The sequence below is a fragment of the Vidua chalybeata genome, chromosome Z (genome assembly GCF_026979565.1).
Source record: "Vidua chalybeata isolate OUT-0048 chromosome Z, bVidCha1 merged haplotype, whole genome shotgun sequence".
Lineage (NCBI taxonomy): Eukaryota > Metazoa > Chordata > Aves > Passeriformes > Viduidae > Vidua > Vidua chalybeata.
This window is the reverse complement of record NC_071570.1, coordinates 24,595,072-24,622,699: the sequence shown is the minus strand read 5'-3', so window position 1 is coordinate 24,622,699 and position 27,628 is coordinate 24,595,072. Positions and strand designations below refer to the sequence as shown.

Sequence of the window (27,628 nt, the reverse complement as noted above, 5' to 3'; positions counted from 1 at the left end):
GCTGAAATTTTCCATCCAAATGCTCTTTTCACACTGGGCCCACACAGCATTTTTTTCTGCCAGGACAACTCTCTTGGTAGGAGAGTTGGGAAAGATAGTCATGTAACCTTGATGTTATTCTTGTGCTTAGGAAATCCCTGTAGAACTGCACCTGACCAGGCAAAAATAGTTTTGTAAGGCATTTTTCTCATTTCTGTGAAGGAAACTGCTCATACACCTCTCAGAAGCCCAGTGTAGTGTTATGGTTTGCTGCAATGATAGGAGGTGGCCAGGGAAACATGGGGTAAAATGTTTTTGTCTTCTACAGAGACTGAGAGTCCATTCAGTAGTTCATTAAGAGACAGTGAGAGTGACCTGCTGAATGGTAACCAGAGGAGCTCAGTCATGGTTTTGAGCCCTATTTCTGCAGGCTTTTTAGTGGTTCATATTTAAGACTGTTTAAGACATAATTTTCTACCAATACATTTCTTTGGCAGGGATGGCTGCCATCACAGTAAAACATTGCTAGGGTAGGCAAGGCCCAACAGTTTAGTTTAAGCAAAGTAATCCATGTAAACAGATACAAGAATTCTAGCTCTGTTGACAGAATACCTTTATAGTGGGCCATATACTGCAGCAGAGGGCCAGAGCACATGCAGGAGAACAGTAATCTCATTTCTTTCATTAGACCTCCTAGCCTGTAGTCATGATTGTGGCTTCTTATATTGATTCAGAATGCATTTTAAACAGCAAAAGGGAAAAATCTGCCATGTGGAAAGGCCATTTCTCATATCCCTAATATTAACAAAGCACAATTTAAATGACGTAGCTGTATCTTAAATAATTTTGGGCACTGCCAGCAATGAAACCATGACATTGCATTAGTGTGCATTACTGAAAGCTGAAATAAAATCAGATAACTGGTATCTACCAGAGCAAGTACCCAACAAGGAAACAGCAACAGAGATGGAAAGCGTTAGAAAGAACAGATAAGATCCCAATAAAGGAAAATGCATGACCAAAGTAAGAAGAAATGTGATAGTCTTTGAAATAAAGAATTGACTGCATTTTTCACATGGCTAGAGGAAATGTGTTTTTCCAATGTATTTTGAAAAAAATATATCAATTTGAATCAATTTTTAAAACTCTGCAAACACTGACATTCTCAGAATGTATATTTTAAGAGGGACAATCAATGACAATTTTCCAGAATTGCTTGTCTCCACCACTTGTCATTTACGTACAGTAATGAAAAAGTGTATTTTACAGTATTTTCAAGCATTGCCTTCACAAAGGCATTACTAGAAATGTAATCCAAAAGTTTATGTAACTTCTCTTTCATTATGATTCTTGTAATATTTTGCAAAACTGTGTTGTAAAGTCATGCTATTTCAGGGGGACCTCAGGTTTTGTTTTAAAAAATAAATGCCAGCCTTCACAGGAGAAGTGCAAAGAATGAGGAGGTTAATGCAGAGAGCCTGAACATATTAGTACAAAAGCTGAAGAAAAGGAACTTTTTTTTTTACTTTTTTTAGTTCAGTTCTTCAGTTTTCCAGCACCCAGATTAGCATTATGTTGATACATTTATCCATGGGTAAGTGCTTCAATTTCTGGTTTATAGCAACGCAGTCCTGTTCTCAGCAGATGTCATTGAGAAGTGGAGATCTCTGTAAATGGCCAATACCACAGTGCACTGACTGATTACTGCTGTATATCTTCAACAAATGAATAATTATCAATTTGGGGTGATATCAAAAGTCTGGAATGTCTTCTTGGGAAACAACAGCTAAATGTATTCTTAGTATTACCAAACTGTGTTGTGAGTGAGTTTTTTAAAGGTTGTTAAAATAAAAACAGGCTTAATGGAGTGACAGGAGTGACAGTTAAATTAGTTCCATTTCCAACTAAAACAATTAGCTTTCTGAATGCCAATTTTAGAAACTTGGTTTGACATATGCAATCTAGTTCAGGAACATTTTCACCCCCTACTTGGGTTCTTACTTGATTCTTAAAGCTTTTTAATTCCTGAGCCTTAAACAGTTTACCATAACTCATTTGTCTTGTGACAACATAGCAGTGTTAATTACTTTAAAAGCTATATTTTTGTGTTTGCCCATCTTTTTTTTACCAGCATTGTACTAGTGCCTTTGTCCCTTTAGGTGCAATTTTTTCATGCGCTGAACTGAGAATTGGGTTGTTGCCTGTGTGGACTTGAAGCAAAGAAGTTTGTCCCATTGCAACAGAAGCCCTTTATAGCCACACAATTACTTCTAATTCAGTTGGCCTTGTGACTTGGAAGTGTCCCCTCTGCAAGATGGCAGAAAATATTAATGGATTTTCTTGAAGGCAGATTACAGAAGCCCAGCCCAGTTCTGATTTGATGCCAACGTACAGGAAATTGCCATGGACACTTCCTTTCTGTTAAGGAAAATATTGCAGGGGAATTGAACAAGTGCTATTAACTAAGCAAGTTTTGCCTTTTAAGTTCACAATTCATCACCAGTATAATATCTGAGTTTTAGATGGAAACACATTTTTACAGTTTTTTTCATGCAATATGTGTTCCAAATAGAAATGTGGATACTCAAAATTAATTCAGCCATTCCCCATGGTGCCATGTTTTGAGGTTCAAATTCTCATCCTCCACTGAGCTGGATACTCCAGTTCCTCTTATAGTGCAGTTATCATATGAGGAACAGCATGCACTTACTGTAAGTTGTTAACTTGAGCTACTGAAACAAAAAAGTTCTAAAAATACAATGTCAGTTTATTTAAACCACTCCAAAAATTGCAATTAAATTAATATATTGTTTTGTCTTTATAAATAAAATTATATATTTTATTTTGTATTATTATGTAATAAGAACAAAAACACTTTTAAACCCAGTGCTTCCAAATGGGGCATTTTCTGCTTTTTTCTTAAACTTGCAGTGATTTTGTTCAAAATGTAAATTACTTAAGAGTAAATAAATTAAAAGAGAAAATAAAATTGAAAATTGGTGGATATTTTGACTGGCTTTATCTGTCTTGTCTTTCAGTTCACAAATTAAAGCTTTTCCATGTGAGTATTTCTATTACGTTAGAAAAGGCAGAGAAAATGTATTTTATATTTTTATAATATTTTATAATAATTTTAATTAGTTCCCTTGTTGCAGAGTTTTATTGAGAAGTAGTATTTATGAACTTGTGGATATCCATCAAGTTCTTTTCTGGAAATTTTACTTAATCCCCAGAAAGGCTATATTTCACTACAACTACAAGTCTGTAATTACTGTGAAACAGGGTGATTGTTTTAAAGAACATTTTCACACAAACTTACATGCAAATTGATTTATGAAGCCCAAACAGGAAAAATGCCCTGAAAACATATTTCTCATAACTGATACCTGATTTACTGCTATGCCAGCAACTTATGATGTTGTGTAAGTCAGGTCTGACTTATAAAATTGCCTGTTAATCAGGAGAAACAGGAAGGAAGAAAAGATTGAGAGAAGTAACCAGGACAATCATCAATCATTAACCTAACAAAGAAAGCAACTCTTAGAAAAGGAACATTCTCCAAAAAGTCCAAAGGATGCAGAAAGTTTATTCAAATAGTTTTCCCCATTCTCGAGTGAGTGATACTCTCTTTCTAACTGAAAATAGGTTAGGTAATCTTACTTTATGTAAAATTGCAGTCACCACAATCTCGCTAGACTGTGTGACGGAGATAGATATGTTTTGTTTAACAAGCTGTTTGTACTGCCAAGTAAGCGCTGTGTTGTCAAGGCCTGATTTAGCAGGAACTTATTTCATAGACACTGTGGAAGGCTTACACTTCCATTTATGGTTATTTGCCAATTATGTCACCAGTTAAAAGTGGAAAATTTATCCATATGATTGTCATTCCAGCACATGATATGCAAAGAATAAAACACACCTTCCAAACTGTTCCTACTGCTGCAGACCTGTGGATTCCCAGTCTGATTTTCAGAGGTGCAAGAAGTAGCTACTGCCACTGCATCCAATCAGAGTGGCATATGACAAGACCCTCCAGGCTGTAATCCTCAGATGGCACAATGTTCTACAATGTTCTACACCTTACAGATACTGCCAACCAAATGGCCTCTTTCACATCATCACCCACTTGAGCACTGTGTGTTCCCGGCAAACAAATTACTTCAGGGTCTAAAGTCCCCTCCTTACAAGTAAGCGTGTTCTCTGTGTATCTCTGTCCTTCCAGGAGTGGAATTGTAAATTAAAATGAAAACCTCAGCTGAGACACAATGGTTTGATGCTGGGCGTTGGGCAGCGATAACACAGAAATGGGACATGCATTCTCAAATTTATCCTGCCTATCTATCTCCTAGCCCAGGGATGCTAGGTAGTAAAGGTTGCAGAAATAGTGCTGGTTTTTCTTGCTGTACTAATAGATTAGTACATGAAAGAGAAACTGAATTGATAGCAGAGATCTATTTTTTATCCATTTTAAAAGCCCATGTTTTTTAACATTAAGTCAAAGCACATGAAAAGTTTAAAAATACAGAAAGAAATGTTCCCACAACACCTCTTTACCAACATATCTGAAGGAAGATACACAGTCAACATAATGATTGATACAAGGATTCCTTGCCTTATAAATTTTGGCCCTCTACAACAATAAAGCAAGGGAATAAAAGCAAAATACCATCACTCTGCTCTGAGTCGTAGCATCTCTGACGAGAACTCAAAGCTAAAACTACTCAGGAACACAAACACAGAAACACAAAACAAACAAACAAAAAAAGGAAGAATAAAGCAGCATAGAAAAACAGCTCCTTCAAATGGATGAGGATTTTAATAGCAGCTTTATTTCTGAGTTTTTTGGGAAAGACACAATATGTTTAAGTCTCAGTTCAACAAACAAATTCACTGGCCTTTTAGAAAGCACTTTGACACCTAAGGATTAAATAGCCCTGTTTTAAGGAAGAGTCCCAGACAGAATTCTAGTAATTCTTTAGTAAGTGTCAACATCATGGTATAGATCACTTTGCATAGTTACTTAACCGTTTGCTTTGGGTTTTTTTTTTTTTTTTTTTTTTTTGCACCCACTGAAAAATAAATAGTTAATTTCACCATGCCATTTGTATCTGGTTCTGCCATTTAAGGGAATACTATTGGATGAAGCACTTAAGATTTTTTTCTCCTTTGAAGAATTCTTCTCTTTCTCATGTCAAGGGTCAAGTAATTTTTCAGTACATAGTCTAAATTCTACCTGACAAATTGATTCTGCCAGGGAACTTGTTTTATCTTCTGACAATAGCTGATGAAAGGAAGAAAATTTCTCACAGTAACATACCATGTCTACTGAACAACCTTTCCATATTCAAGTGACTCTGATTGTTTCTTGTGGAAGATTAGACAGACATGAGAACATTTCTTTAAAATTATAAAAATAGTCCAGAAGAAACCTTTCACCAAGGTCCAGGGAAAAATAATACAAAAAGAGTTAAAGGTGTAATTTCAGGATACCTCAAGAGATTTGGATCCATGTCCTGGCTAGCAGCTGAGGACTCTGGGTGATTGCAGGTGCCTCCGTGAGGTGTGGAAAGTGGTGGAGCAGCGCCTCCTTCTGTGGGCATATCTGCTCTCTCAGCCCCTGCAGAGCTCTGTCTGCAGCCAAAGTCTGATTTCTCTTTTGTAACATACCACACCTTCTGGCTCATCTCTGAAGAGTTTGCTCTCACTTCCTATGACCTGCAAGCCAGGAAGGGTGCTTAGTTAAGGATATCCACTAGTATGTATGCAGTTTGGAAAATTGTTGTCAGACAAACTAGCCTTTCTCTTTTGGTGTGTCTTCCATTCTTGTTTTTGCCTGCCCTTTCATCTGGTTCTGCAGCCCACCACTGCAAAAATTAATCTGTCATTGAACTCATTTGTACAAGTTTGTCTTATTTAGACCACAATGCTTTTAGAGAAGTAACACGCTAACTTAGTTACTCTAGAATTATCAGTTCTTTTTCCCCAGGATGCTCCTCTTGCACAGAAAGGAAGGGTTATTTCCACCTACCTGTTTAACTGAGGGTGCAGGCTTTACTTGCTGTTGTTGACTTTTGCCTGTTGGGTTTTACTTTGGGTCATATTATGTCAATTATACCAATTCCCATCCAGTCATTTTCATGGCTATATAATTAATTGGCAACACTGTCCATCCTGTAGCATCAGGAATACCTGAGGGGTGTGGGGAGGTAAAAAGAAAATCCCCACCAAAATAAAAAATGTCATGAAGACAGCACTTTGCACTCTGACCACTCTTTTTGAAGAACGTGATTAAAGTTATCCCTCTTTCTATGGTAGTGGGGCAGGAAAGCTAAAACTTACCTTCTCAGGCACTTTTGATATCATAATTCAGTCTTGCAACTGTGTTAAAAAAGTCCTCCATCAAAATCATTAAGTCAGTATTACCTTACTTTTAGAAGAAAGAGGAAAGAATTTGCAGGAGGAAAAAAAATCTCACTCTGATTTTAGAGTGAACCATCAGTCTAAAGGGATACAGATTTTTATTTTCCACAATCTCTCTCCTTTATTAACTAGAAAAAAGCATAAGACCAAAATCAGATATAATTTCCTAGAAGACTACATCTGCATTGTTAACAGCTGACAAAGTTGCTGAAACAAATGTTACCGCTAGATGACACTAAATACTTGTTTAATGTGACTTTTCCTACCAGTGAGTAGATCTGCTCCTAGACGGGAAAAAACAAAGAAATGGAGCAGCTGGGATAAATGCTCTTTTGCAACAAATTCGGTTTCCCCTGGAAACAACAGCAGAGTTCTTCACTGAATAAAATTTGCTTACTTATTGGATAGTAAAGTATTTATTTCAATTCAAGTAATATGCTGCTTTACAGTCTTAACTTTGTTGTTAAGTTGTCCTCTGAGATATAACGTTCTGATATTCCAGTTTGCAAACCAGAACTCCAGCAACTGTGTCAGTTTTCATTTTTACTCACCTTCCTCCAATTCCACTAAGGCATATGCTGATCCCACAGGCATGTTTTCAGAAACAAGTAGCAGAACATTTACAAAGAAGCAAATAAAAACACTGTGATTGAAAAAGTTTTGTTTATTCAGGCTGTGATTTATAAGCAAACTGATCTAGTTGAAGATGTCCCTGCTCAGTGTAGGAGTTGGACTAGATGACCTTTAAAGATCCCATCCGAACAAAACTATTTTATGATTCTGTGATTCTATGGTTATGCTTAAAACCTTCTGGAAAGTACAGCTTAAATGTCACAGGAATGTCAAGCCTTTGATCAGGTAGCCTCCAGTACATTGATAGCAGCCATATCAGTTTACAACAACCAGGCCCTTTCATCTTGTTGTAACATTAGAATGGCATTACATTGTTATATATTGCTAGCAGTAAATTGTACTATATATGTAGGGGTTTTTAATAAACTTTCACTATGAGATTCAGTACTGTGATTCTGACCAGCGTCTTGTGAATTAAAACAAAATTCTGCACTGGTCAAGGCAGAGAAATGTAGCCTGTACTGTTTGCATTTAAGTGAAATTATTTTGAAAATACAAATTTTAACAGTATAAGATTATTATTATTAGCTGCTCATTCAGATTAAAAAGAAGCTTGAACATTTAAAGAACAGTACAGAGAAAGCAATAAAGAAACTAAATAACAAATTAGTTGTGCTTGTCAATTGAAATTATTAAGCTGAAGGAGATGCAACAGATCTGAATCCTATTAAGAAAGCAATGTGAAATTAGGAGGTATTTCAGACTAGCTGAGTGAGGACAGCAAGATCAGTAAGTCCATTCTGCTCAAAAACTGGAAGCACTACAATGAAACCACACTTTAGACCAATATTTTAAAGTAAATGCAAGTGTTTTACTTATTTCTTGATGGGTAATACATATCCTAGATTGCTTGATGCTTGATCTTTTACAGCTGTATTCTTTTCTGAAAATTTCTGTGGACGTTGGTGTGTGCAGGACTGAGGCCAAGGTGGACTGGAGTCCTGATGCAGGTGTCTCTGTGAAGCTGCTGGCCACAGCCACACTTGGATTTCTCCTTTGTTCCCTTTGCCTGCATGTACACAGCTGGAAGAGCAAAGGACTGTGTGTAGGGCATTGGGATGGGAATATAGCCTTGTCATCCTGCAGGATGCCACTGCCACTGCCAGTAACAGGCCACAGGCTTTGCACTGAGCGTGCAGCACCTCAGGGCTGAGGTTTGTCACACCTGGTCTGGCCAATATTTTCCTGATCTGCCTGAAACTCTGACTTCTTCAATTTGTTTGTGACAGCAGTTTCTCTAACTAGACAGGTGTAAATTGCTAATTTGTTTAACTTTTTTATCCTTAGATGTTAGAATCACATTTTTTACAGCTAGTAGTAACAAGCTGCCATTCTGTGTAGGATGATATGTTTATGGCTTTAATGTAAGGATACAGGATAGAGAAACATGACTGATACAGTATCAGTGGCCTTGAGAAGTGGAAACAACGCTGTGTTGTAGAGGAGTACAGGCATAAGGGGTGATAAGAAATGCAGCACAGGCCTAGCACTGGAATCCCACTGCTATAAACAGTTCACCTACAATCAGTTAAAACCATGCAGACCTGGACCTGTATGTAGTGTATATAATGTACATGCAATTTATATGACAAATTTGAATGCAATGTGAAGCTGTAGAGCAGTGCAGGATGAGCAAAGCATGGTTGCAAGCACAAAAAAAGCTCGTGTGGACTGAGGGAGGAATAACAAACAATGGACACTGTTTGGACCAATATTCCTGGCAGCAGAGGAAATGCCCCACAAGGAGAGGCAGATGCTGTTGCTGTGAGCTCTGCAGGGCAGCTGGGCTAATGATGGCAGTAGGGAAACAGGGTGGCTCACAAGGACAGCAGGTGGCTGGGACCCCAACCCTATCTATCCTGTCCCCTCTGGTCACATCCTGCCTACAGGCAGGAGTTGGAATGGAACATGGACAAGATGTTCCATGCTCCAGCAGGTGGGAGGCTATACATAAGGATTAAAAAGTAAGAATCTAGTAAAATACTACCAAATTCAGAACTGCCTAAATTTTAAAGGGCATAATAAATTAAACCATGATCACCCATTCATCTTCCCAGGTAATTCCTGAAGATTAAACCTAACAGATGACATAAATAAATGGCACAAGAGTGCAAAGATATATTTTTTGTTAGTTTCAAGTTTAATGGAGCTCCTGGAAACGTGGAAAGTAGAATTCTGTGGGGAAAAATGCTGCTTTGTGAAGTCTATCTCTGTAGCTGTTCGCTATTTATGAAGGCACAGGAGTGATCAAATCATTGCAATTTGCCTCTAGGACAGGAATTCCTCAGCCTCTGCTAAAGAACAAAATGTGTGGGGTTTGTTGACAAGATCACTTCCTTCCTAGAGCTTTGTGTCTCCTGGTGTAGGGACTGAAGCACCATTAGTGGGAGCTAACTGGCTGGGAAGTGAGCCCACGTCTAGATGGCCATCATTTCTTCAGAGAAGGTGTAGCTGTGCCTCTGTTGGAACCTGCACAGGAAGAACCGCTAATGCTTGTCTTCACCAGATCCCTCCTCACCCCAACCTGACCATCCCTTGGCTGCCCCACCATCCACACCACAACCCCAAGATAGGGCTGAGTGGTGTCTGCCTGCCCCTTCCACCCTCCTCCACAACCTCATTTCAACCCAATTCCAGTTCCTCGGAGAAGGCCATTCTTGACAAAGCTCCCAGTAACACAAATATTACAGTAATTTCACAGCTTTTACAGAGCTGTCTTTATCTTTCCTCCTTCTCTGGTTCTGGCAGGATGCAAAGACAAGACTTAGCACCCCAAGTTGGGCATGTAAGACCAGAAAATGTTGGTTAAATAAATATCCAAGAAATGTAACCAGTGGTCTTCTTGGGAGATGAGGGTAAAGATGAGCTGCTTGGCATGTTTCCAGTGTTATTATGCATGAACAGAATAGAGAACAAAGCACCGGGGTATCCAGACAGTCAGCAAGAGGAATACAAACTCCACCCCTGCTGAGCTGCTTGCCCTCCACCCTAGAGGATAACTTGAAATATGCAGGCAGTTTAGAGAAGATGAGCAAAGATGTGCATACTGACTAGTGCTTCTCTGACATTAGCTTTGCAAGCAATGCAGGTAAATTCCTAGCAAGAAAGGGTAAATGGTACCAACATGAGTATACAGAGTGCAGAGCCTCTCTTCCAGCTGCAGAGATATCCTCTACAGCAACAAAAATTCCCAGCATATTGACAGAGATCATGGAAATTTTAGAGCGTGGTCTGGATTGTGTGGTGGGTGAACAAATATTAAAAAATAAGCATCCAAAAATGACTCAGTGTAAGCCATCCATGGCTTTTTCCCTTATGACTCGTGGTTGAAGCTCCTCTTATTAGATCTCTGAACTTTTTTTCAAATTGAAAGTTAGTAACACTTAGAGATTAATCACTTCAAAGAGAATATAGAGTTCCTCCATTACATGAGGCATTTATAAGATAAGAGGTTTTTGATCGCTTTTCCTGTGACAAATGGAAGCAAAAGCACCAAAAATTATAAATGTATTATCCACAAATTTAAATGTATTGATCTTATTACTCAGTGAATAACAGTGATGGTAATCATTTGACAAATTTTCATGCAGGACTGTGTGTCATTTATGCAGTTCAAAACAGTGTGAGAATATATACTAGTTTTAAAAATGAAGAGTTCTAAGTGCTAAGGGAAAGAGTATCACTCAGCTACACCAGTTCACTCAAATGCCACCAAGATCTGGTAAACAGAAAGCAACATTGTGTAAGCAGATTGTTCTCTCTTTAGACCTTGCTTTAGAGAAAAAATTAAGTCCTGAAAACTACTTCAACCTATCTAAAACTACTTCTAATGTGAGGAATGAAGTCATGCCTGCTGATGTATCTACTGGGAGAGTAATTCTATCTTAGCTAAGATACATGACTTAAATATTTTAATCAATTGAGACACCAACTCCGGGCAGTAAAAGATTAATGTCTTAATCCTCAGCTCTTTTGAAAACAAATTCCAAACTCATATATTCCAGTAGAAGCATAGTGAAAAAAATTAAGACTGCTGATACAGGCTGAAGGAGAGACTGAGGGAACGGCCCTCTTTCTTTTCTTTTTAATGTTACGTGTGAGACAAGTAGCATCACCTACTTGTCTCACAAGTCGTGTCACCTCCTAGTAGTGAAAACAAGTTTCTGCTTACCCGACACATCACCAAGCAACCACAGCAAGCACTATAGCTAAAAGTCCATCCTTCAGAACTGCATGTCCCAGAATTTTGTTTGCAAACATTTTTAATTCTACATTATCTTCTTGCATTGACTCCTTTTGTTTTCACATGGCAGTATTCAAAATACCCCTCCAAAGCTAAGAAGTGAACAAAGAGTACTGGAGAATGTACAGGGCAAGAAGTTCAACTCTTAAATTGTAATGAGTAGAGAGATAAAAGCTTCAAACTAGGTTTTTAAAGTAGTGTCAAATAACAAATAACAAATAACAAATCACGCAGAGCAGCCTGAACATGGCGGAATTGTGCAGTCCCCAGTTCCCCAAATCCGGAACTGGCAGGGTGATGGCCTGGAAGATCAAAGAGTTCAGCTACCTCTTTCAAACTGGTGACTGTGTGACCAAACACTGCATTCACAGCTTTTGTGTAGGCAGCATTTACTCCATGTGATCTTGTACCTCTGCTACCTGTGTATTTTTAGTTTCATTATACAGTAAGTTTACAGGTACAACAGTCCTGGGATGGGTGCACACAATCAAAAATTACAAAGCAAGTGGAAAGAGATGGAATACAGTTTAATAATAAACACTAAACATTTTGTACTGTGGCAATAATCACTATTGCTTCATTCCCAGTGGAAGAGTGTTAGCAAGAGAAAGCACTAGGCTTCAAACATGTTTCCCATACCCCTAAAGTAATGCTTCATGTAGAATAGCCTTTTGCCTATCTCCATTTCCACACAGTTACATGATGTTGCTGACACAGCTTCAGCCAAATCCAAAATAGGAGAATTTTTGATGTTTGATTATAGACCATAAAAGCTAATCTTAAAGCAGTAGGTCAGCTGGAATTCTTAGGAAGACTTCAGGGTTCAACTGTTGCATAAACTGCAAGAGGATATAGAAACTACTATAGTCCATGCCATTCAGTCTTTTCTGTCATAAAATCCTTACAGGATTAAAACAGACATTTAATCTTTTTTATAGTTTTGTGTCAACTGTTTCCTCGTTCTTCTCTCACAGTGGCTATGAATACTTCTTTGATGATCTCCTTATCCAAGTTCCTGCCTGTAAAGAGAAATAAAACATCTAACTGTATTTTACAGTGCATTACAAAAAACCACATACAAGTAGCTTCTTCTAACCTAAGGAAGTGTTTATATCAATCAGTGAGAATAGCAGTATTGAAATTAAGACAACAACAGATTTCAAGCTGCAACAAATAAGTGAAAGGGAAAAAAGTAGGTTATTTCTAGTAATAAAACACTTGGCACAGCAAGCAAATAAATAGAAAGTAGAAACATAGAACCTCGGGACTGCAAGCTTTTCAGAAACAAAACTGATTTTAAAACATTTTAAAGTTATAATAACCTTCCTTGCAGTTACTAAATATTTGATCAAACATTCAAACTATTCCCATCACTCAATTTATAACTACAGATTTTAGAAATAACATTAAATATGCCAACATAATTTATGAAAGCTTAGTATTTTATTGATTTGATTTGGTTTGATTTTGGTGGCACTAATAGGGATAGTGTAGACTCCTCTCAGCTGCAATTTTGAACTTCAGGAGGTTTTGATGGAGAAGCCTTTGATAGAGTGTTATGCTGAACATACTCACTGCAATAATTCTGGCCAGTGTAGCCTGATTGCTTTTCACTGGCCAAGTCTGTGAGACTGTCTGTGAAAAAAAACATCTTCTTAAACTCAAATGAGGAGATGTGTAATTTCATCTTACCAATTAGGACCAGCCTGTTTGTTCTCTTTTCATCTTCTTTCCAGGCAACTGAAGTCTCTTCTAGGTCATAGAGTTCATGGACACCTTGGACTATCACTTGATGAGATTTGCCTTGAATAGATACCAGTCCCTTATCAGAAAAATAACTGTTAGGGTATATAAACAAAACTTTAAAAATAAAATATGTAAGAGGGGAAACAAAACTTTCAATCTAGTTCAAGCAGGGAATAGTACTTCTGGCACCTATGCACTTGTTAGTCAATATAAACATATATTATCAATCAATACATCTACTCATATCCATTTTCAGATCTCCTTATTTTGTTAAAGGCTAAGAATTACACTTTACCATACTTTGCCTTCTGCTTCTCATTGGTCAGTACATAGCCTGCCCATGCAAAAATTAAATGTCATCATCTAAATGTCACCCCTAGCCAGGTGCCACTTCAGAATAGGTATGAGGCCCTGGATCTAGAGAGCCAGCCAGATGGTTTAGAAGAAAATCACTTGCCCAGTGAGCTGCCCAATTATGACTTATCTAAAACATGGATTGCCACCTCTAACATCAAGAAGAAAAGAAGGGTAATCATGGTGGGTGATTCCCTTCTGAGGGGGACGGAGGGCCCCGTATGTAGACCTGACCCATCCCACAGGGAAGTCTGCTGCCTCCCTGGGGCCCAGGTACTAAATATCACTGAGAGACTTCCTAGGCTGATTCAGTCCTCTGATTATTGGATACTGCTGATACTGCTGGTACTCTAGGCTGGCAGTGATGAGATTGAAAAGAGGAGTGTCAAGGCGATTGAAAGGGAGTTCAGGGCACTGGGTCAAGTGGTTGACAGGTCAGGTGCACAGGTAGTGTTCTGCTCAGTCCCTTTGGTGGCAGAAAAAAATAATGAAAGAAATAGGAGAACCCACATCATTAACAAGTGGCTTAAGGGTTGGTGTCATCGGCAAAATTTCGGATTCTTTGATCATGGGGCAACCCTTACAGCACCTGCTCTACTGGAATCAGATGGGATGCCCTCTGTTAAGGGCAGGAGGTTTTTAGCTCATGACCTGGCAGACCTTATTGAGAGGGCTTTAAACTATGTCTGAAGGGGGAAGGGGATACATCTGGGCTGTCTGGAAGCAGGCCCAAGGATGGTAAGACTGTGTTAGAGGAGAACTCAGTAGCCCAGCTGAGGTGCATGTATACCAATGCATGCAGCATGGGCAACAAACAGGGAGAGCTGGAGGCCATGGTGCAACAGCAGAACTATGATGTAGTTGCCATCACAGAAACATGGTGGGATGAGTCACATAGTTGGAGCACTGCACTGGATGGCTACAAGCTCTTCAGAAGAGACAGGAAAGGGAGAAGAGGTGGTGGGGTGGCCCTTTATATTAGGGGGGTTTTGGATGTCATAGGTATTGAAACTAATGACGATGAAGTTGAGTCCCTGTGGGTAAGAATTAAGGAGAAGGCCAACAAGGCTGACATCCTACTGGGAGTCGGCTATCGTCCACCCAACCAGGATGAAGAGGTGGACAACTTATTCTATAAGCCATTGAACAATGTTTCAGGATCATCAGCCCTTGTTCTTATAGGTGACTTCAACCTACCAGGCATCTGCTGGGAACTTAATACAGCAGGAAAACAGTGGTCTAGAAAGTTTTTAGAGTGTGTGGAGGATTTTGCCACAATTGGTGGGCCAGCCCACCAGGGGAGCGACTATGTTGGACCTGTTGTTCACAAATAGAGACGGACTGGTGGGTGATGTGGAGGTTGGAGGCTGCTTGGGGCACAGTGATCATGAAATTATAGAATTCTCGATAATTGGAGAAATAAGGAGGAATATCAATAAGATCTCTACGTTGGACTTCCGGAGGGCAGACTTTGGCCTATTTAAGAGACTTATTCAGAGAGTTCCTTGGGAAACAGCCCTTGAAAACAAAGGAGTCCAGGAGAGATGGGTGTGCTTCAAAGCAGAGATCTTGAGGGCACAAGAACAGACTGTCCCTGTGTGCCAAAAGATGAGTCAACGTGGCAAACATCCAGTCTGAATGAGCAACAAGGTTTTGAAGGAACTTAGAAATAAAAAAAAAGATGAATCAGCTTTTTAAGGAGGGATTGATTTCTCAGGAAGTATTTAAGGGAGCTGCCAGGGCATGTAGAAAAAGAAATTAGGGAGGCCAAAGCTCAGTTTGAACTTAACTTGACAACTTCTGTTAAAAATAATAAAAAAAGTTTTTTCAAATATATTAATAGTAAAAGGAAGGGTATAACCGACCTCTGTTCCTTATTGGATGAGGCAGGTAACCTAGTAACTAAAGATGAGGAAAAGGCGGAAATGCTTAATGCCTTCTTGGCCTCAGTCTTTAGTGGTAAGACAGCATGTCCTCAAGACAACTGTCCTCAGGGGTCGGTAGGTGATGCCAGGGAGCAGAATGGTCCTCCTGTTATCCAGGAGGAAGCAGTCAGAGAAATGCTGGGACACTTGGATATTTATAAATCAATGGGACCAGATGGGATCCACCCTAGAGTGATGAGGGAGCTGGCAGACAAGCTTGTGAAGCCGCTCTCCATCATTTATCAGGAGTCGTGGCTCGCTGGTGAGGTTCCAGATGATTGGAAGCTGGCCAATGTGACACCCATTTACAAAAAAGGTAGGAAGGAGGATCCTGGTAATTACAGGCCAGTTAGCCTGACCTCAGTACCAGGTAAGATAATGGAACAGCTCATACTGAGTGCTATCACACAGCACTTACAGGTTGGCCAAGATATCAGACCCAGTCAGCATGGGTTTATGAAGGGTAGATCATGTCTGACCAACCTGGTCTCCTTTTATGACCAGGTGACCTGCCTGGTGGATGCAGGAAAGGCTGTGGATATTGTCTATTTGGACTTCAGCAAGGCCTTTGACAGTGTCTCCCACAGCACACTCCTGGAAAAGCTGGCAGCCCACGGCCTGGACAGGAGCACTCTTTGCTGGGTTCAGAACTGGCTGGATGGCCGGGCCCAGAGGGTGGTAGTGAACGGTGCTGCATCCAGCTGGGGCCAGTCACCAGTGGTGCTCCTCAGGGCTCTGTGCTGGGACCAGTTCTATTTAATATTTTTATAGAGGACATGGATGAGGGCATTGAGACCTTCATTAGTAAATTTGCAGACAACACTAAGCTGGGAGTTTGTGTTGATCTATTGCAAGGAAGGAGGGCTCTGCAGAGAGACTTAGATTGGTTGGATGGATGGGCAGAGTCCAACAGCATGAAGCTTAATAAGTTTAAGTGCTGAGTTCTACATTTTGGCCACAAAAATCCCCTACAACGTTACAAGCTGGGGACAGTGTGGCTGGACAGTGTTCAGGCAGAAAGGGACCTGGGGGTGCTGGTCGACAGCCGGTTGAATATGAGCCAGAAATGTGCCTTGGTGGCCGAGAAAGCCAATGGCATCCTGGCCTGCATTAAGAATTGTGTGACCAGCAGGAGCAGGGAGGTCATTCTGCCCTTGTACTCGGTGCTGGTGAGACTGCATCGTGAGTACTGTGTCCAGTTCTGGGCCCCTCAGTTCAAGAAGGATGTTGAGATGCTTGAGGGCATCCAGAGGAGGCAACGAGGCTGGTGAGAGGCTTGGAACACAAGCCCTGTGAGCAACATTTGAAGGAGCCTGGAGAAGAGGAGACTTAGAGGTGACCTTATTGCTCTCTACAACTTCCTGAAGGGAGGTTGTAGACAGGTGGGGGTCGGTCTCTTCCATCGGGCAGCAGCTGACAGAACAAGAGGACACAGTCTCAAGCTACATCAGGGAAGGTACAGGTTGGATATTAAGAAGAAAATTTTCACCGAAAGAATAATAAAGTACTAGAATTGTCTTCCCAGGGAGGTGGTAGAATCACCATCTCTGGATGTGTTTAAAAAAAGACTGGACATGGCACTTTGTGCTATAGTCTGGTTGAGGTGTTAGGGCATAGGTTGGACTTGATGATGTTAGAGGTCTCTTCCAACCTCATTATTCTGTGATTCTGTGATCTACTATGCCTTTTTGAATACATGGTGTTTGACATGGGAGTCCATGAAAGCCTGCCTACCAACAAAATGATGTAAAATTAACAAAAATGTTTGATTTCAGGTTAGTCCAAATAAGCTCTTATGCTCAGTATATTTACTTTTCTGAAACAAAATCTCTGAATACTGGAGAAAGAATAAACATTTGTGAAGTAAAACAAAAGCAACAGACTTAGAAGGGATCACAGTCAGCGTGAGTCCATTAACCCACATATCAAAAGCTCTATTAAAACAGTTTTCATCACTTCATAGCACAATGTTCTAAAATATTTTAGTGGAACACATTCTGTAAAACATGTCTTATACTTCCTGGAAGTTCCTCCCAGAATTTGCCCTAAACCAGGACACTTCCCTAAAGAAAGAAACAGTTAAAATATTTCATAAAATAGGTCTCCATTTGACCTATTAGTTGGAATTCTATTACTATTACTGCCAAAAAGGTTATGACTGCAGATAAAATATAAATATAAAAGCAACAAACTCTGGAACCTGTTATGTAATTAGTTGCCTGGAGTTCATTTGCTTTGATCTACTTTTCTGTGACTGAGGGATGTCACATGTATTATTACAGGCTTCACATCTCATAAAGGATTAATTTGATTACAATGCTCAATACACCAGAAATGTGCTTGTGCATGGCATTACTGCTTTTCAGGCAGCTTCAGATACATCAGTGGCTAGTCTCTTCTATTTGTCAGGAACAAGAAGACCAGGATATTCTAATTTTGTTGCTGAGAAAGCAAAACAACTTTCCTTCCAATAAAATAGAATAATTATATTGCTATTTATGATGGTCAAGTGTTCTCAGGAAACAAACCAGAGCTTTACTTTCTTATATTTCTTACAGCCTGACAAATGACTGGATTCTCATTATTTACTTGGCTGCTTGGTATAATGTAAGTGAAAGCAGATCCTGAACTGTCACCTCTACTCCTTTCAAAACCAAGCAACTGAAAAACATATGAAGTGCCCACGAAGATGAATTCTTATGAGCTGCATCTTTAAAACTACAGCCTGACAATACTGTATAAAGCTGTTAATTGTAGACCACAACTATTATTGCATTCCTATGTTACGCCAAATTGAATTTCTGCATATTATGGCAACAATTTTAAGTACACCTAGCAATCTGTAGGATCCAATCTACAGTATCCTAACCCTAGATATGTGAGATGGATGGTATCTTTCAAAGCAATGGAGGTAGAAAATTAAAAGTGATTTAACTATGGCTTGATTTTTAACCTGCCACTGATGTTTGGGGACTGTACATCTGCCCTCCCCATTCAAAATAAGTACAATCAATGTTTGCTCCTCTGCCAGCTATCTCTTTCTGAGTCATTCATGGAACGACAACTTGCTACTCTCCATTTCATCTGCTCTGCTACAGTGATCAGCAGCACCTCTGATAGGTCTTTCACTGTACTGCCACTGTGTTGACAGCATAATGCAGTTTTTTAGGTGTAAAGACAAAAAGTACTAAACAAAGAAGCTGATAATTTCTGACTAACCTTCAGTCTTATGACATCCATGGTGCATCCAGTCTTATCTTTCACATTCTTCTCCCATAGAAGATTCTATGAAAAGAAAAAGTTGTTTCAATAAACAAAGTGGCATGGGATGAGTTTCCATAAAAAGCTACAATGATTTTTTGAGTTGACAGTGATGTATTACTTACCTGAATAAAGAGATTTAAGTTTTCTTCTTTTATATTTCCTGGAACGTCAAATGTTACTGTAATTATAGCCTGCAAACAGCAAGATACAATTATTACCATCCCATAACAGTAACTTCAAAAACAGTTCTTTATAACTTGGCCTCATAAAAAGGCAAGTATATGACAACATCAAATTACAAAAAAAAAAAAAAATCTCTATTTCTGTTCTGCTCTAATTTGTTAAATTAAGCTCTATTTTTTGTTTCTGTTTGGTGTACACTTATAGGGCATACACAATGCTTTGAACAGTTTAATGCCATTAAGCTGCTACCATGTAATTCTTTGCTGTAGAGACTATTATGATCAAGCTTTCAAATATGGTTAACAATGCTATTTTTTTGGCTTCCAATCTTGACAATTCTATCAGACAAAAAATAATCAACATAGTTTTCATAAAAGGCAACCTGTACTTGCCTCATAAGAAAAGCTGTTTATAAACAGACTATGTAGGAATAGATTCAGAAAATCAAGATGTCTGAAGTTAAGTTTTGTGCCAAAGCAACCACCAGCTAACTGCTCAGGATCAATTATCAAAAAAAAAAAAAAAAAAGAAACATGTAGTTTAAAATTAACAATTTATTTAAAGACTAAATAATGCGTCTTATTTTTATCACTATAACTGCTCAATGGTATGGAAGAACAGAGAGAGAATTACTTCCTGTAATGCTTTCAAATGACTACCTTCTAATGACTAGTCCAAGTTAAGGGAAAAAAAATAAAGTAACAAGCAGCAAATGTTTGTCTAAGTAAACCAAGTAAACTTATCTAAACAATCAAGAGCTAACATTCTGAGCAGCTTCAAAACATGTCAGACCTAAGTTCACTGTGCTCCAAGCACAGTGCAGTTTGTTTTAGTTGACCTTCAACACGAAGATAATAAGCACACTTTGTCTTACAACAAGGACTTGCAGCCTACTGTGAGAAGTGTTCTGCCCTCATGATGCCTCAAATGTCTCAACAATATGTCATCTTAAATATGTGGGTGTTAAACTAAACACAGATACTAACAATAAATTCTGTCAAATGGCTCCACACTACAAAACTAACAATAATCTCCTTAATAATACAAGGATACTATAACTCATAACATTCAGGAAGGATACTATTTAACCTTTCCATCTACTTTAGGGATCTATTATGATGCTATAACTGAGCATATTTTAGAATTTTGATTAAACAAAAACTATCAACATTGTCATTGTAATTATAATTAAGCATGAACTGATTTTGCATTTAATCTTTAGTTCCAAAATTAAATTATAATTGCCTTTTCCTGTTTTCAAGACTAGCAACTTCACAGTTAAAATATGCAGCTTAAAAAGCAAAACACAGACAGTGTATGCATCATATTTTAACCTGAAAATTAAATTTAATCACAGAAACCTTCTGCAGAAAGCTCACTTTTCTAAGACACCTTAACGAGATAGAAGTTTTTACTTTTTTGCAGTACTGAGGGGACTGGTGGCCTATGGGTGAACCCCACCCACCTAGGGACACTCCAAGGAGGACTGTCACCACAATTGAACCAGAGAGATTTTCTTTTGGACAGAAAACCTACAGGACAGACTGGCTGCAAATTTAGGACTTGTTTCTGCAAATACCTCAAAAAAAAAGTAGGTCTATTTGGTTCACTAATACGCTCCATGGGACTCAACAAATGACATGACTGAGTGGAGCACTGGAAGCTTATAAGCTATTTTTGAAAGTGATAATATAATATAGCCATTTAGAATCTATCTACAACAAAGCACATTCCTTTTGTGTAATCTAGGTCATCTTTCAAATACCTTAGAACACATTACTCCCTAACTGGAACCTTCTGAAACAAAATCAGCATGCAATATTGAACAGCCCTGTTGCAAAAACATCAAAGCAGTATTTTTGGTAATTACCTTATCAAGATGTGCATGTGTTGTCTTTACATGCTCAAGCTTTTTCTGCAAACTGAAAATAAGTTAAGTTAAATGTCATATTTGAGTAGAGTTGGCAAAATGTCTTCATTTCAAAATTTAAAATTCCAGTATTGCAGAGCAAAGCTGAAATATCAAAGATAGACCATATATTCAGAATAAGCTTCAACGGTTAATTCATTTTTAACCTCAAAATAGAAATGTTTAATTATATTTGTTTGATATAGTTAATTGTTTGTGTTAGTGTATTAAATTACAAGTCCTCCGGGCTTCACCCGGGTGCCCAGCCTGTCCGGGGGAAAACCCTCAGAGGACTGGTCCGCGGGGAGGATGTGGCGGGACCCGGATAGCTCCACCGTAAGGACGAGAGGGCTCTGAAGTGGCTTTATTCCTAGAGGCTTTATTTCAGGAGCGTCGCAGGAACAGGAGGGAAAAACGGGGGGCACGGACTCTCCAGAAGGGAGCCAGCTCCGGAAGCCCCGAGGAAAGGCGGGGCTGGGTATTAAGGGCAAAGGAGTAGGAGTGGTTAGGGTACAAAACAGCCAACGGGCAACGGGTAAAGGGGGGGAGACAGAGTGGGGTGACATACAGAGAACTAATTGGGGTACAGAGGAGGAGTGGTATTCTAACAGGAGCCAATGGGGGTAACAGAATAACTGAACTTTCTGGAACTGGGGAGTATGCTAAACATTGATTGACAGCTCTTCTGGGGTGGAGAGCAGCAGCTGATTTCTAAACTGTTGCTGCCTCCCAAGGGAGAGCAGGAACCCCTCCCACATGTTAGAAAATTAGGCTTTTTAAAACATAAAGAGAATTATAGTCCTGATTTGCAATATCCTCAGCATTAAAAACATTTATACTTCAATGAACACAAACCTTTGATACTCCTTTCTGCAAAAACAGCAAACTACTTCATAAAAACAAGCACGAAAAAATAAACCACTAGAATTTATCCAGTTAATAGATGTTGGTTTTTTTAGAAAATTTCACAATTATTTGAAAATCAAGAAGAAAATAATTTACAAAGCTGTTGCTTGAGAGAAGGAAATCTGTAACACGAATTGAGATACTGTATACCAGCTTCCACTTCTCAGCTGTACAGCTCACGTCTACTATGCAGTGTGCCTGCTAACTTAAAACAGATACTCTCTACTCAATAAGACCCTAAGTTCAAGCTCTACTTGGGAACTTCTTTTGTAAACTAATATTTAGGGTCATACTGCATCTTTTTGTGTGACAACAGAAAATTGTACTGCAGCTTTAGATTTCACATCCACATCTGTCTCAATTAATCAAGACAGCTAAATTTCTTCAAATACCATCTTCTGTACTGTTTCTGTTTTCTCTCTATATTGTGAATAACACACAAAGAAATACTGTAGCACAAGTTACTATGAAGTCCTCTGCCACTTCAGAGAAGACTGCCCATAAAAATCCCTCCTCCTAATTTGATGACTGTAAAATTTTAAGAAGCCTTTGTGGTGGGGAAAAAAGGCACTGTCCACGACAGAAGTAACATTTCACATTCCTACTTCTCCTGTTTCCTTTGCTTTGCTGTCTTCTTCTCATACTGCCCTTCACAGAATGCAGAATTCATGATGTGTTTCCTGTGACTTCAGGGTATATACAGATTACAAGGTTCTATCACACAGTCACACTAAACAGATGTTGTATCTGTCTGCTGACAGAAATCCTTCCCGCAATATGCCATTAAAAGAAAATATTTATGAATGTACTGTGGTGCTGGATGCAAAGAATTTTTCTGCTCAGGTGATGGCACTGAAACCACCACTAATATTTTATGTAAGAATTTCTGTGTCTGGGGACTAAAAACAGGGTAAGCAATCTTGCTGTACTGAGTTCAAACATAAACAAAATAAACCGAACTTTATTTAAGTAGTCTACAATCTTCTTGGCAATTTAGAATTTGTCTTTAAATGCTGCATTTTAGAGTGTTTCCTCTGTTTTAATACCAAATATTGAGAAGCTCTAAGTAACTGAGTGAGAAAAGAGAGAAGACTAGCCTGAGGAAAGCAATAAAGATTTTTTTTTTGTCAGTTCCTTAAGAACTTTCTCAGATCTGTGGAGTGCAGCAAACTAGTAAACTACACAGAACACCACTTAATGTTACAAGTAATCAGATCTGTGAACTGCTGTTAACAGGAACAGGAATCTTTTTCTGGTTCACATATTGTTACTGCTTTATCTCTGTTGTGAGGCTCCAGCATGAATCAATTCAGTTAGCTGATCCATTATAAGAACTTGGAACATGGGTTTATGATCTGGCTTACAAACTAATAGTTATCTATTGCCTCTAAAGGATGTATCACTCTCCCTCCTCCCTTAACTTTGTTTTGGATGCCTAGTTTGGTATCTCCCTGATGCTGCCATTGGTAGAAATCTTGAAACAAACACTACAGTATTTCACACTGATTAGACAAAAGCCAGTGCCAGGAAAAAAAAAAAAAAAAAGACAAAACCTATCATTTTGATAGTACTGTACCAGTTCAGAGGGAAATCTCACAAGCACATGTAATCTAATAGAGGTTACTAATTTGCATGTCCTGCAATTTCTCCCTACTGCGAATAAGAAATTTGCTCCATTCTATTATCTGAAGTGAAAAGTTTGTATCCAGGAAGAAGAATGAAGCTGATACTGCCCTCCTTTTCCCTCCTTTCCTTTATGATTGCTCCAGTACTCCTCACTCTCTTTGCTGTGCTTCAGCACACACAATGAACAGAAAGACCTTCCCCCCTTCCTTCCCATTTTATTTCTGCACCCATTCAGGATGCTGAATCATGCATTCAGCATTTAAAAACGCCCGGAATGACAAACAGAGTTATCAGAATTTGTAGAGCCTTTGTTTGCTGTAGAACATCAGTCCCTCATTCTTTTGTGTGTAATCTACAGAGGCCTCCATTTCATCACGATGCAAAGGAGAAAAATTTTGAAATGCTTTAAAAGAACCAGAGAGGTGTACAAATCTACTCTGATACTATACCAAAACTTGCATTTTGGGGAAAAAACCCAACCAACCACACACACTCTGGCTCATTTAACTTCATAAGGTCAAAAAGGTTTTTGCAGGTATTTGAAGAAGAAAGGAATTCCATCTGATATTACCACTTATAAAGCAATCATTTTTAAAATGTGGCTGTCCTGGTCTAGACAGGACAGACTAAAACTAGAATTTCTAACAGAAACTCAGATGCAAATTTGAGCCAGGATTTCAGTGAGTCTGTTTCATACACAGGTATTTTTATCTAATAGAAGACAACAAAATTATCACCATACCTTACTCCAGATAAACTGTCAAAAGCATGTAGGTCCAAGACATTAGAGAGATCAACTCTAAAGAGAGAGGGAAAATGAAAGCTTTGTATTTTTCATGTATTTAAATGTCAGGTTTTAAAGGTGTTTACTGAAGCAAATATTTGTTTTCTTGTCTTGTCTATCAGACTAATGCCACGAATACTTAGCCTTATATTTGGGTATCAGTGGCTGGTACTGTCTTCTACAAGGAAATGCTGTGTTTGATTACACAATAACATGTAAGCACAGAAACAAAATTTTTAAAATTTTCTGTTTTACAGTAAAATACAAGGTATTTCCAAAAATATGATAAAATCCCTTATACTGGATGCCTGAATAATAAATTATTTTCCCTGAATGGGAAAAGGAACCTTGAGCCTCTCAAGACAGAGACAAACACCTGGAATACATGTAGCTTATACTGACACACTGTTAGCAAACAAAACTGAAAACAACTTTATGAGGGAAGCACTACTACTAGGCATTTCAGCTCTACAATTTGAAACATACAAAAGAAAAATGTAATACAGAATAGGCAGTACCAATCATATCTGCTTACAAGAATGGCTACCTATAAACTTACATAAAAAATTTTTCTTCACAAAGCAATACAGACTACAGATTTCACTGCTAATAGCAACTGACAGCTTTTCAGATGCAGTTAATGAAATGTGGCTAAATAAAAAGAACAGGTAAAAAAACACCCACCTCTTGAATACAACCAGAATCATTCAAGTTTTGCATTCAACAGCAGTTGTACCAAGCAATTTCTAAGATGAAAGACTTATAATGGAATACACAAACAATTCCTGCGTAAAATTCATTACCAGCTCAGTTCTCAGCAGTGTTCTAAAACATCACGTAGTAACCCTCCCTTTTAAATGTGGGCTTTTGAGGGACAAACCCCTCTTAAAAGGGGTATGTCCTCAAATAACATGCCAATAAATTAATTTTGTGCTTATTTCACATTTGGAATGTTTAATAATGGAAGAGACTGCATGTATCATTTACAGAAGAATATTTACAAGTAACAAAGAGTTGTCATGGAGGACTGAATCTGAGGCCCACTTTATCTCATATTCAAAACATAGTGCTAGCTGGCATCAGACACCATACAATATGTGAAGAGATCACAAGCTGAATCTCCCCCTAATGGACATTTAAAACACAAATAATGTAGTTCAGTATCTTCTTCAAAATTGGTCCTATCTGATCACCCAACAACAGCAAGTATTTTTCTTTACAATTTCCAATGACATTTGACAATACCCTTTAAATTTGTTTAAATCAAAAACCTGTATTTTATGAACTTTGACCACAATAATTGATGTAAAAGTGCACAAATCAGTCCCACCAGTCTGGAAGTTATACTGCACTCCTAATGCTCCTCGGAATACAGTATCTGTTTAAGTCCTTATTAAAGAAGAAATCTCAGTCAGAATTTCAATTAAAAATAGCAAAAAACAGTGCAATGATTTTTTTTCTTTTTGTTCTTGTAACTTCCTTCCACTGCTTTCCAAGTAATTTTGTAGTAACAACTTATTTGCAGCAGCAATGAGAATAATATTTAAGGTGACACAATTAAAGGAAAACACTGTAGTGCACATTATTAGCTCAAAACCAACCTGGCCATGCAAGCTGCTCTTCAATCACAAGGTTGTTTCACAGTATAACTTTGTGGCCAAGAAGGTCAAGGGTGTCCTAAGGTGCATTAGGAAGAGCATTGCCAGCAGTTCATGGAAGGCAATCCTGCCCCTCCAAGTCAGCTCTAGTAAGGCTCTGCCTGGAGTTCTGTACCCAGTTATGGGCTCCTCAGCACAGGGGAGACATGGAGCTCCTGGAGGGAATCCAGGGGAGGGCAACAAAGATGTTTAAAGAACTGGAGCACCTCACTCTGAGGGAACTGGGCCTGTTCAGACTCAAAAAGATGACTGAGAGGGGATCTCCTCAGTGTATAGAAATATCTGAAGGGAGGGTGCCAGAGGATGGACCAGGTTTTCAGTGCTGCCAGGCAACAGGCAGAAACTGACACACAGTAAGTTCCACTTGAACATGAACAAGAACTACTTTACTGCGTGGGTGACCAAGCACTGGAACAGATTGCCCAGAGAGGCTGTGGGGTCTCCTTCATGGGGGATATTCAAGAACCATCTGGACACAATCCTGTGCCATGTGCTCTGGGATGACCCTGCTAGGCAAAAGGGTTGGACAAGATGACCCACTGTGCTCTCTTCCAACCTCACTCATTCTGGCATTCTGAGATATGAACACTAACAAAGAAAAATACAAATTAAAAATACATTTTTACTTCCTCAAAATTTTTTTCTAGATGCTTATTCATAAAATAAATATTGGATTTCTAATTCAATAATTTTCCTTTAATAAAGCTGATTTAATAGAACACTTTAAAGTGTCACTAAATAAGCAGGATCTAGTACCTAGTAATAGTGGCCATTTAATACCTTGATCTTTGTGTCTCTAGAATTTTAACAAGTCCATTTATTGACCTAAAATAAAACAGAAAAATCATTAGTTAGATGAAAATATAGCTATGATATATTGCTTGAATATGTTAACAATGGACAGCATCATGTGAAATAGCATCCCAACTATGTTATTAGCTTGTTAAATAACTATCAGATATGGGCTGAGATATTTGGTTTCCACTAACAGCTGGGGAACTTCACAAGTTCTGACAACATGATACCACCAGTGAGAACAGCGTTTTCCTATCCAAAGCTATTCACAATACATTCTGCTCAGTCTAAGCATTTTTATTTTCATATTTAAAAATACTAATATAGTTGTAAAGTATTTAAAAATGTTAATGTTTAATTTGGCTTATCATGGTATTGATAGTAAAGAGTAATGTCTTCGATCATTAATTTGATTCAGACCATTGGTTCTTCTGCTCCCATGACAGTTGTTTGAGACTTCCTCTATATATCTTTGCATTTGCTAGTGAACTCATATTTACCAGCAGATTTTTTTCCACTTCTGCTAATTCTCAAAGATGGCAACAGCTGTTCAGAAATGTAAAAATATAAACACTTAAGACAAAGGCCTGTCCTTGTGAATAACATCAAATATTACCTAGATAGACAAAATGATAAGATTGTGTAAGTACATAGAAGGACTGATATATCTTTAGCAAGAGGCAGTCTCTTTTCTCTTATAAGCTTACCAATTTTTGCCAATCCAATGAGATCTAATTTCTATTCTAACACCAGTAAAGAAGTAACTATGTTTAAATTAATTTTTGATGAAGTAGTTTTACTAGTGATTTTTGATGAAGTAGTGCTGGCATTAGTCATTCCAAAAGTTTCATACCTCACAGATGTTCTGACTTTATTCAATTCTTCTTCTGAAACCAAATCTGTTTTATTGATGATTATAAGATCAGCTAATGCAACCTGCCTATGTATTAAGAAAAAAAAAAGAGAGAAAAAGACATCACTTACAAACAAATACTTTATCTGTAAGGCAGAAACATCATCTCTCCCATGGCCCCAAAAGATAGTATGAACATTGTTAGTACAGAAGGGCAAGCATTAATCAAACTAGAACACCATGGAGAATGATTAAAGTACAACTGACTTCTCCTCAATATGTTCTTCTGTACCCTAACAGATCAAATCAAGGCTTGCTAGATTCTTTTATTTCAGGGTTGTTTTGTTTGT

The 27,628-nt window shown here is 38.4% G+C and overlaps 1 protein-coding gene across 3 annotated transcripts in view; it reads right to left on the bottom strand.

The window, feature by feature from the left end:
• Positions 1–11,781: 11,781 nt before the first annotated feature.
• LOC128802433 (zinc-regulated GTPase metalloprotein activator 1A-like) overlaps positions 11,782–27,628 on the bottom strand; it is a 29,735-nt gene continuing 13,888 nt past the window's right edge. Inside the window, exons 8-15 of one of the 3 annotated variants that reach the window (XM_053968782.1) lie at positions 27,279–27,365; positions 26,411–26,455; positions 23,931–23,987; positions 20,618–20,669; positions 18,687–18,755; positions 18,520–18,585; positions 12,968–13,097; positions 11,782–12,294 (exon numbers count right to left, since the gene is read on the bottom strand). In XM_053968782.1, the coding sequence (XP_053824757.1) occupies positions 12,221–12,294; positions 12,968–13,097; positions 18,520–18,585; positions 18,687–18,755; positions 20,618–20,669; positions 23,931–23,987; positions 26,411–26,455; positions 27,279–27,365 (580 nt within the window). In that variant the 3' untranslated portion in view covers positions 11,782–12,220. Of the gene's footprint in view, positions 12,295–12,967; positions 13,114–18,519; positions 18,586–18,686; positions 18,756–20,617; positions 20,670–23,930; positions 23,988–26,410; positions 26,456–27,278; positions 27,366–27,628 lie in introns of those variants that run through there. The other 2 variants (XM_053968783.1, XM_053968785.1) reach the window with 2 other exon arrangements.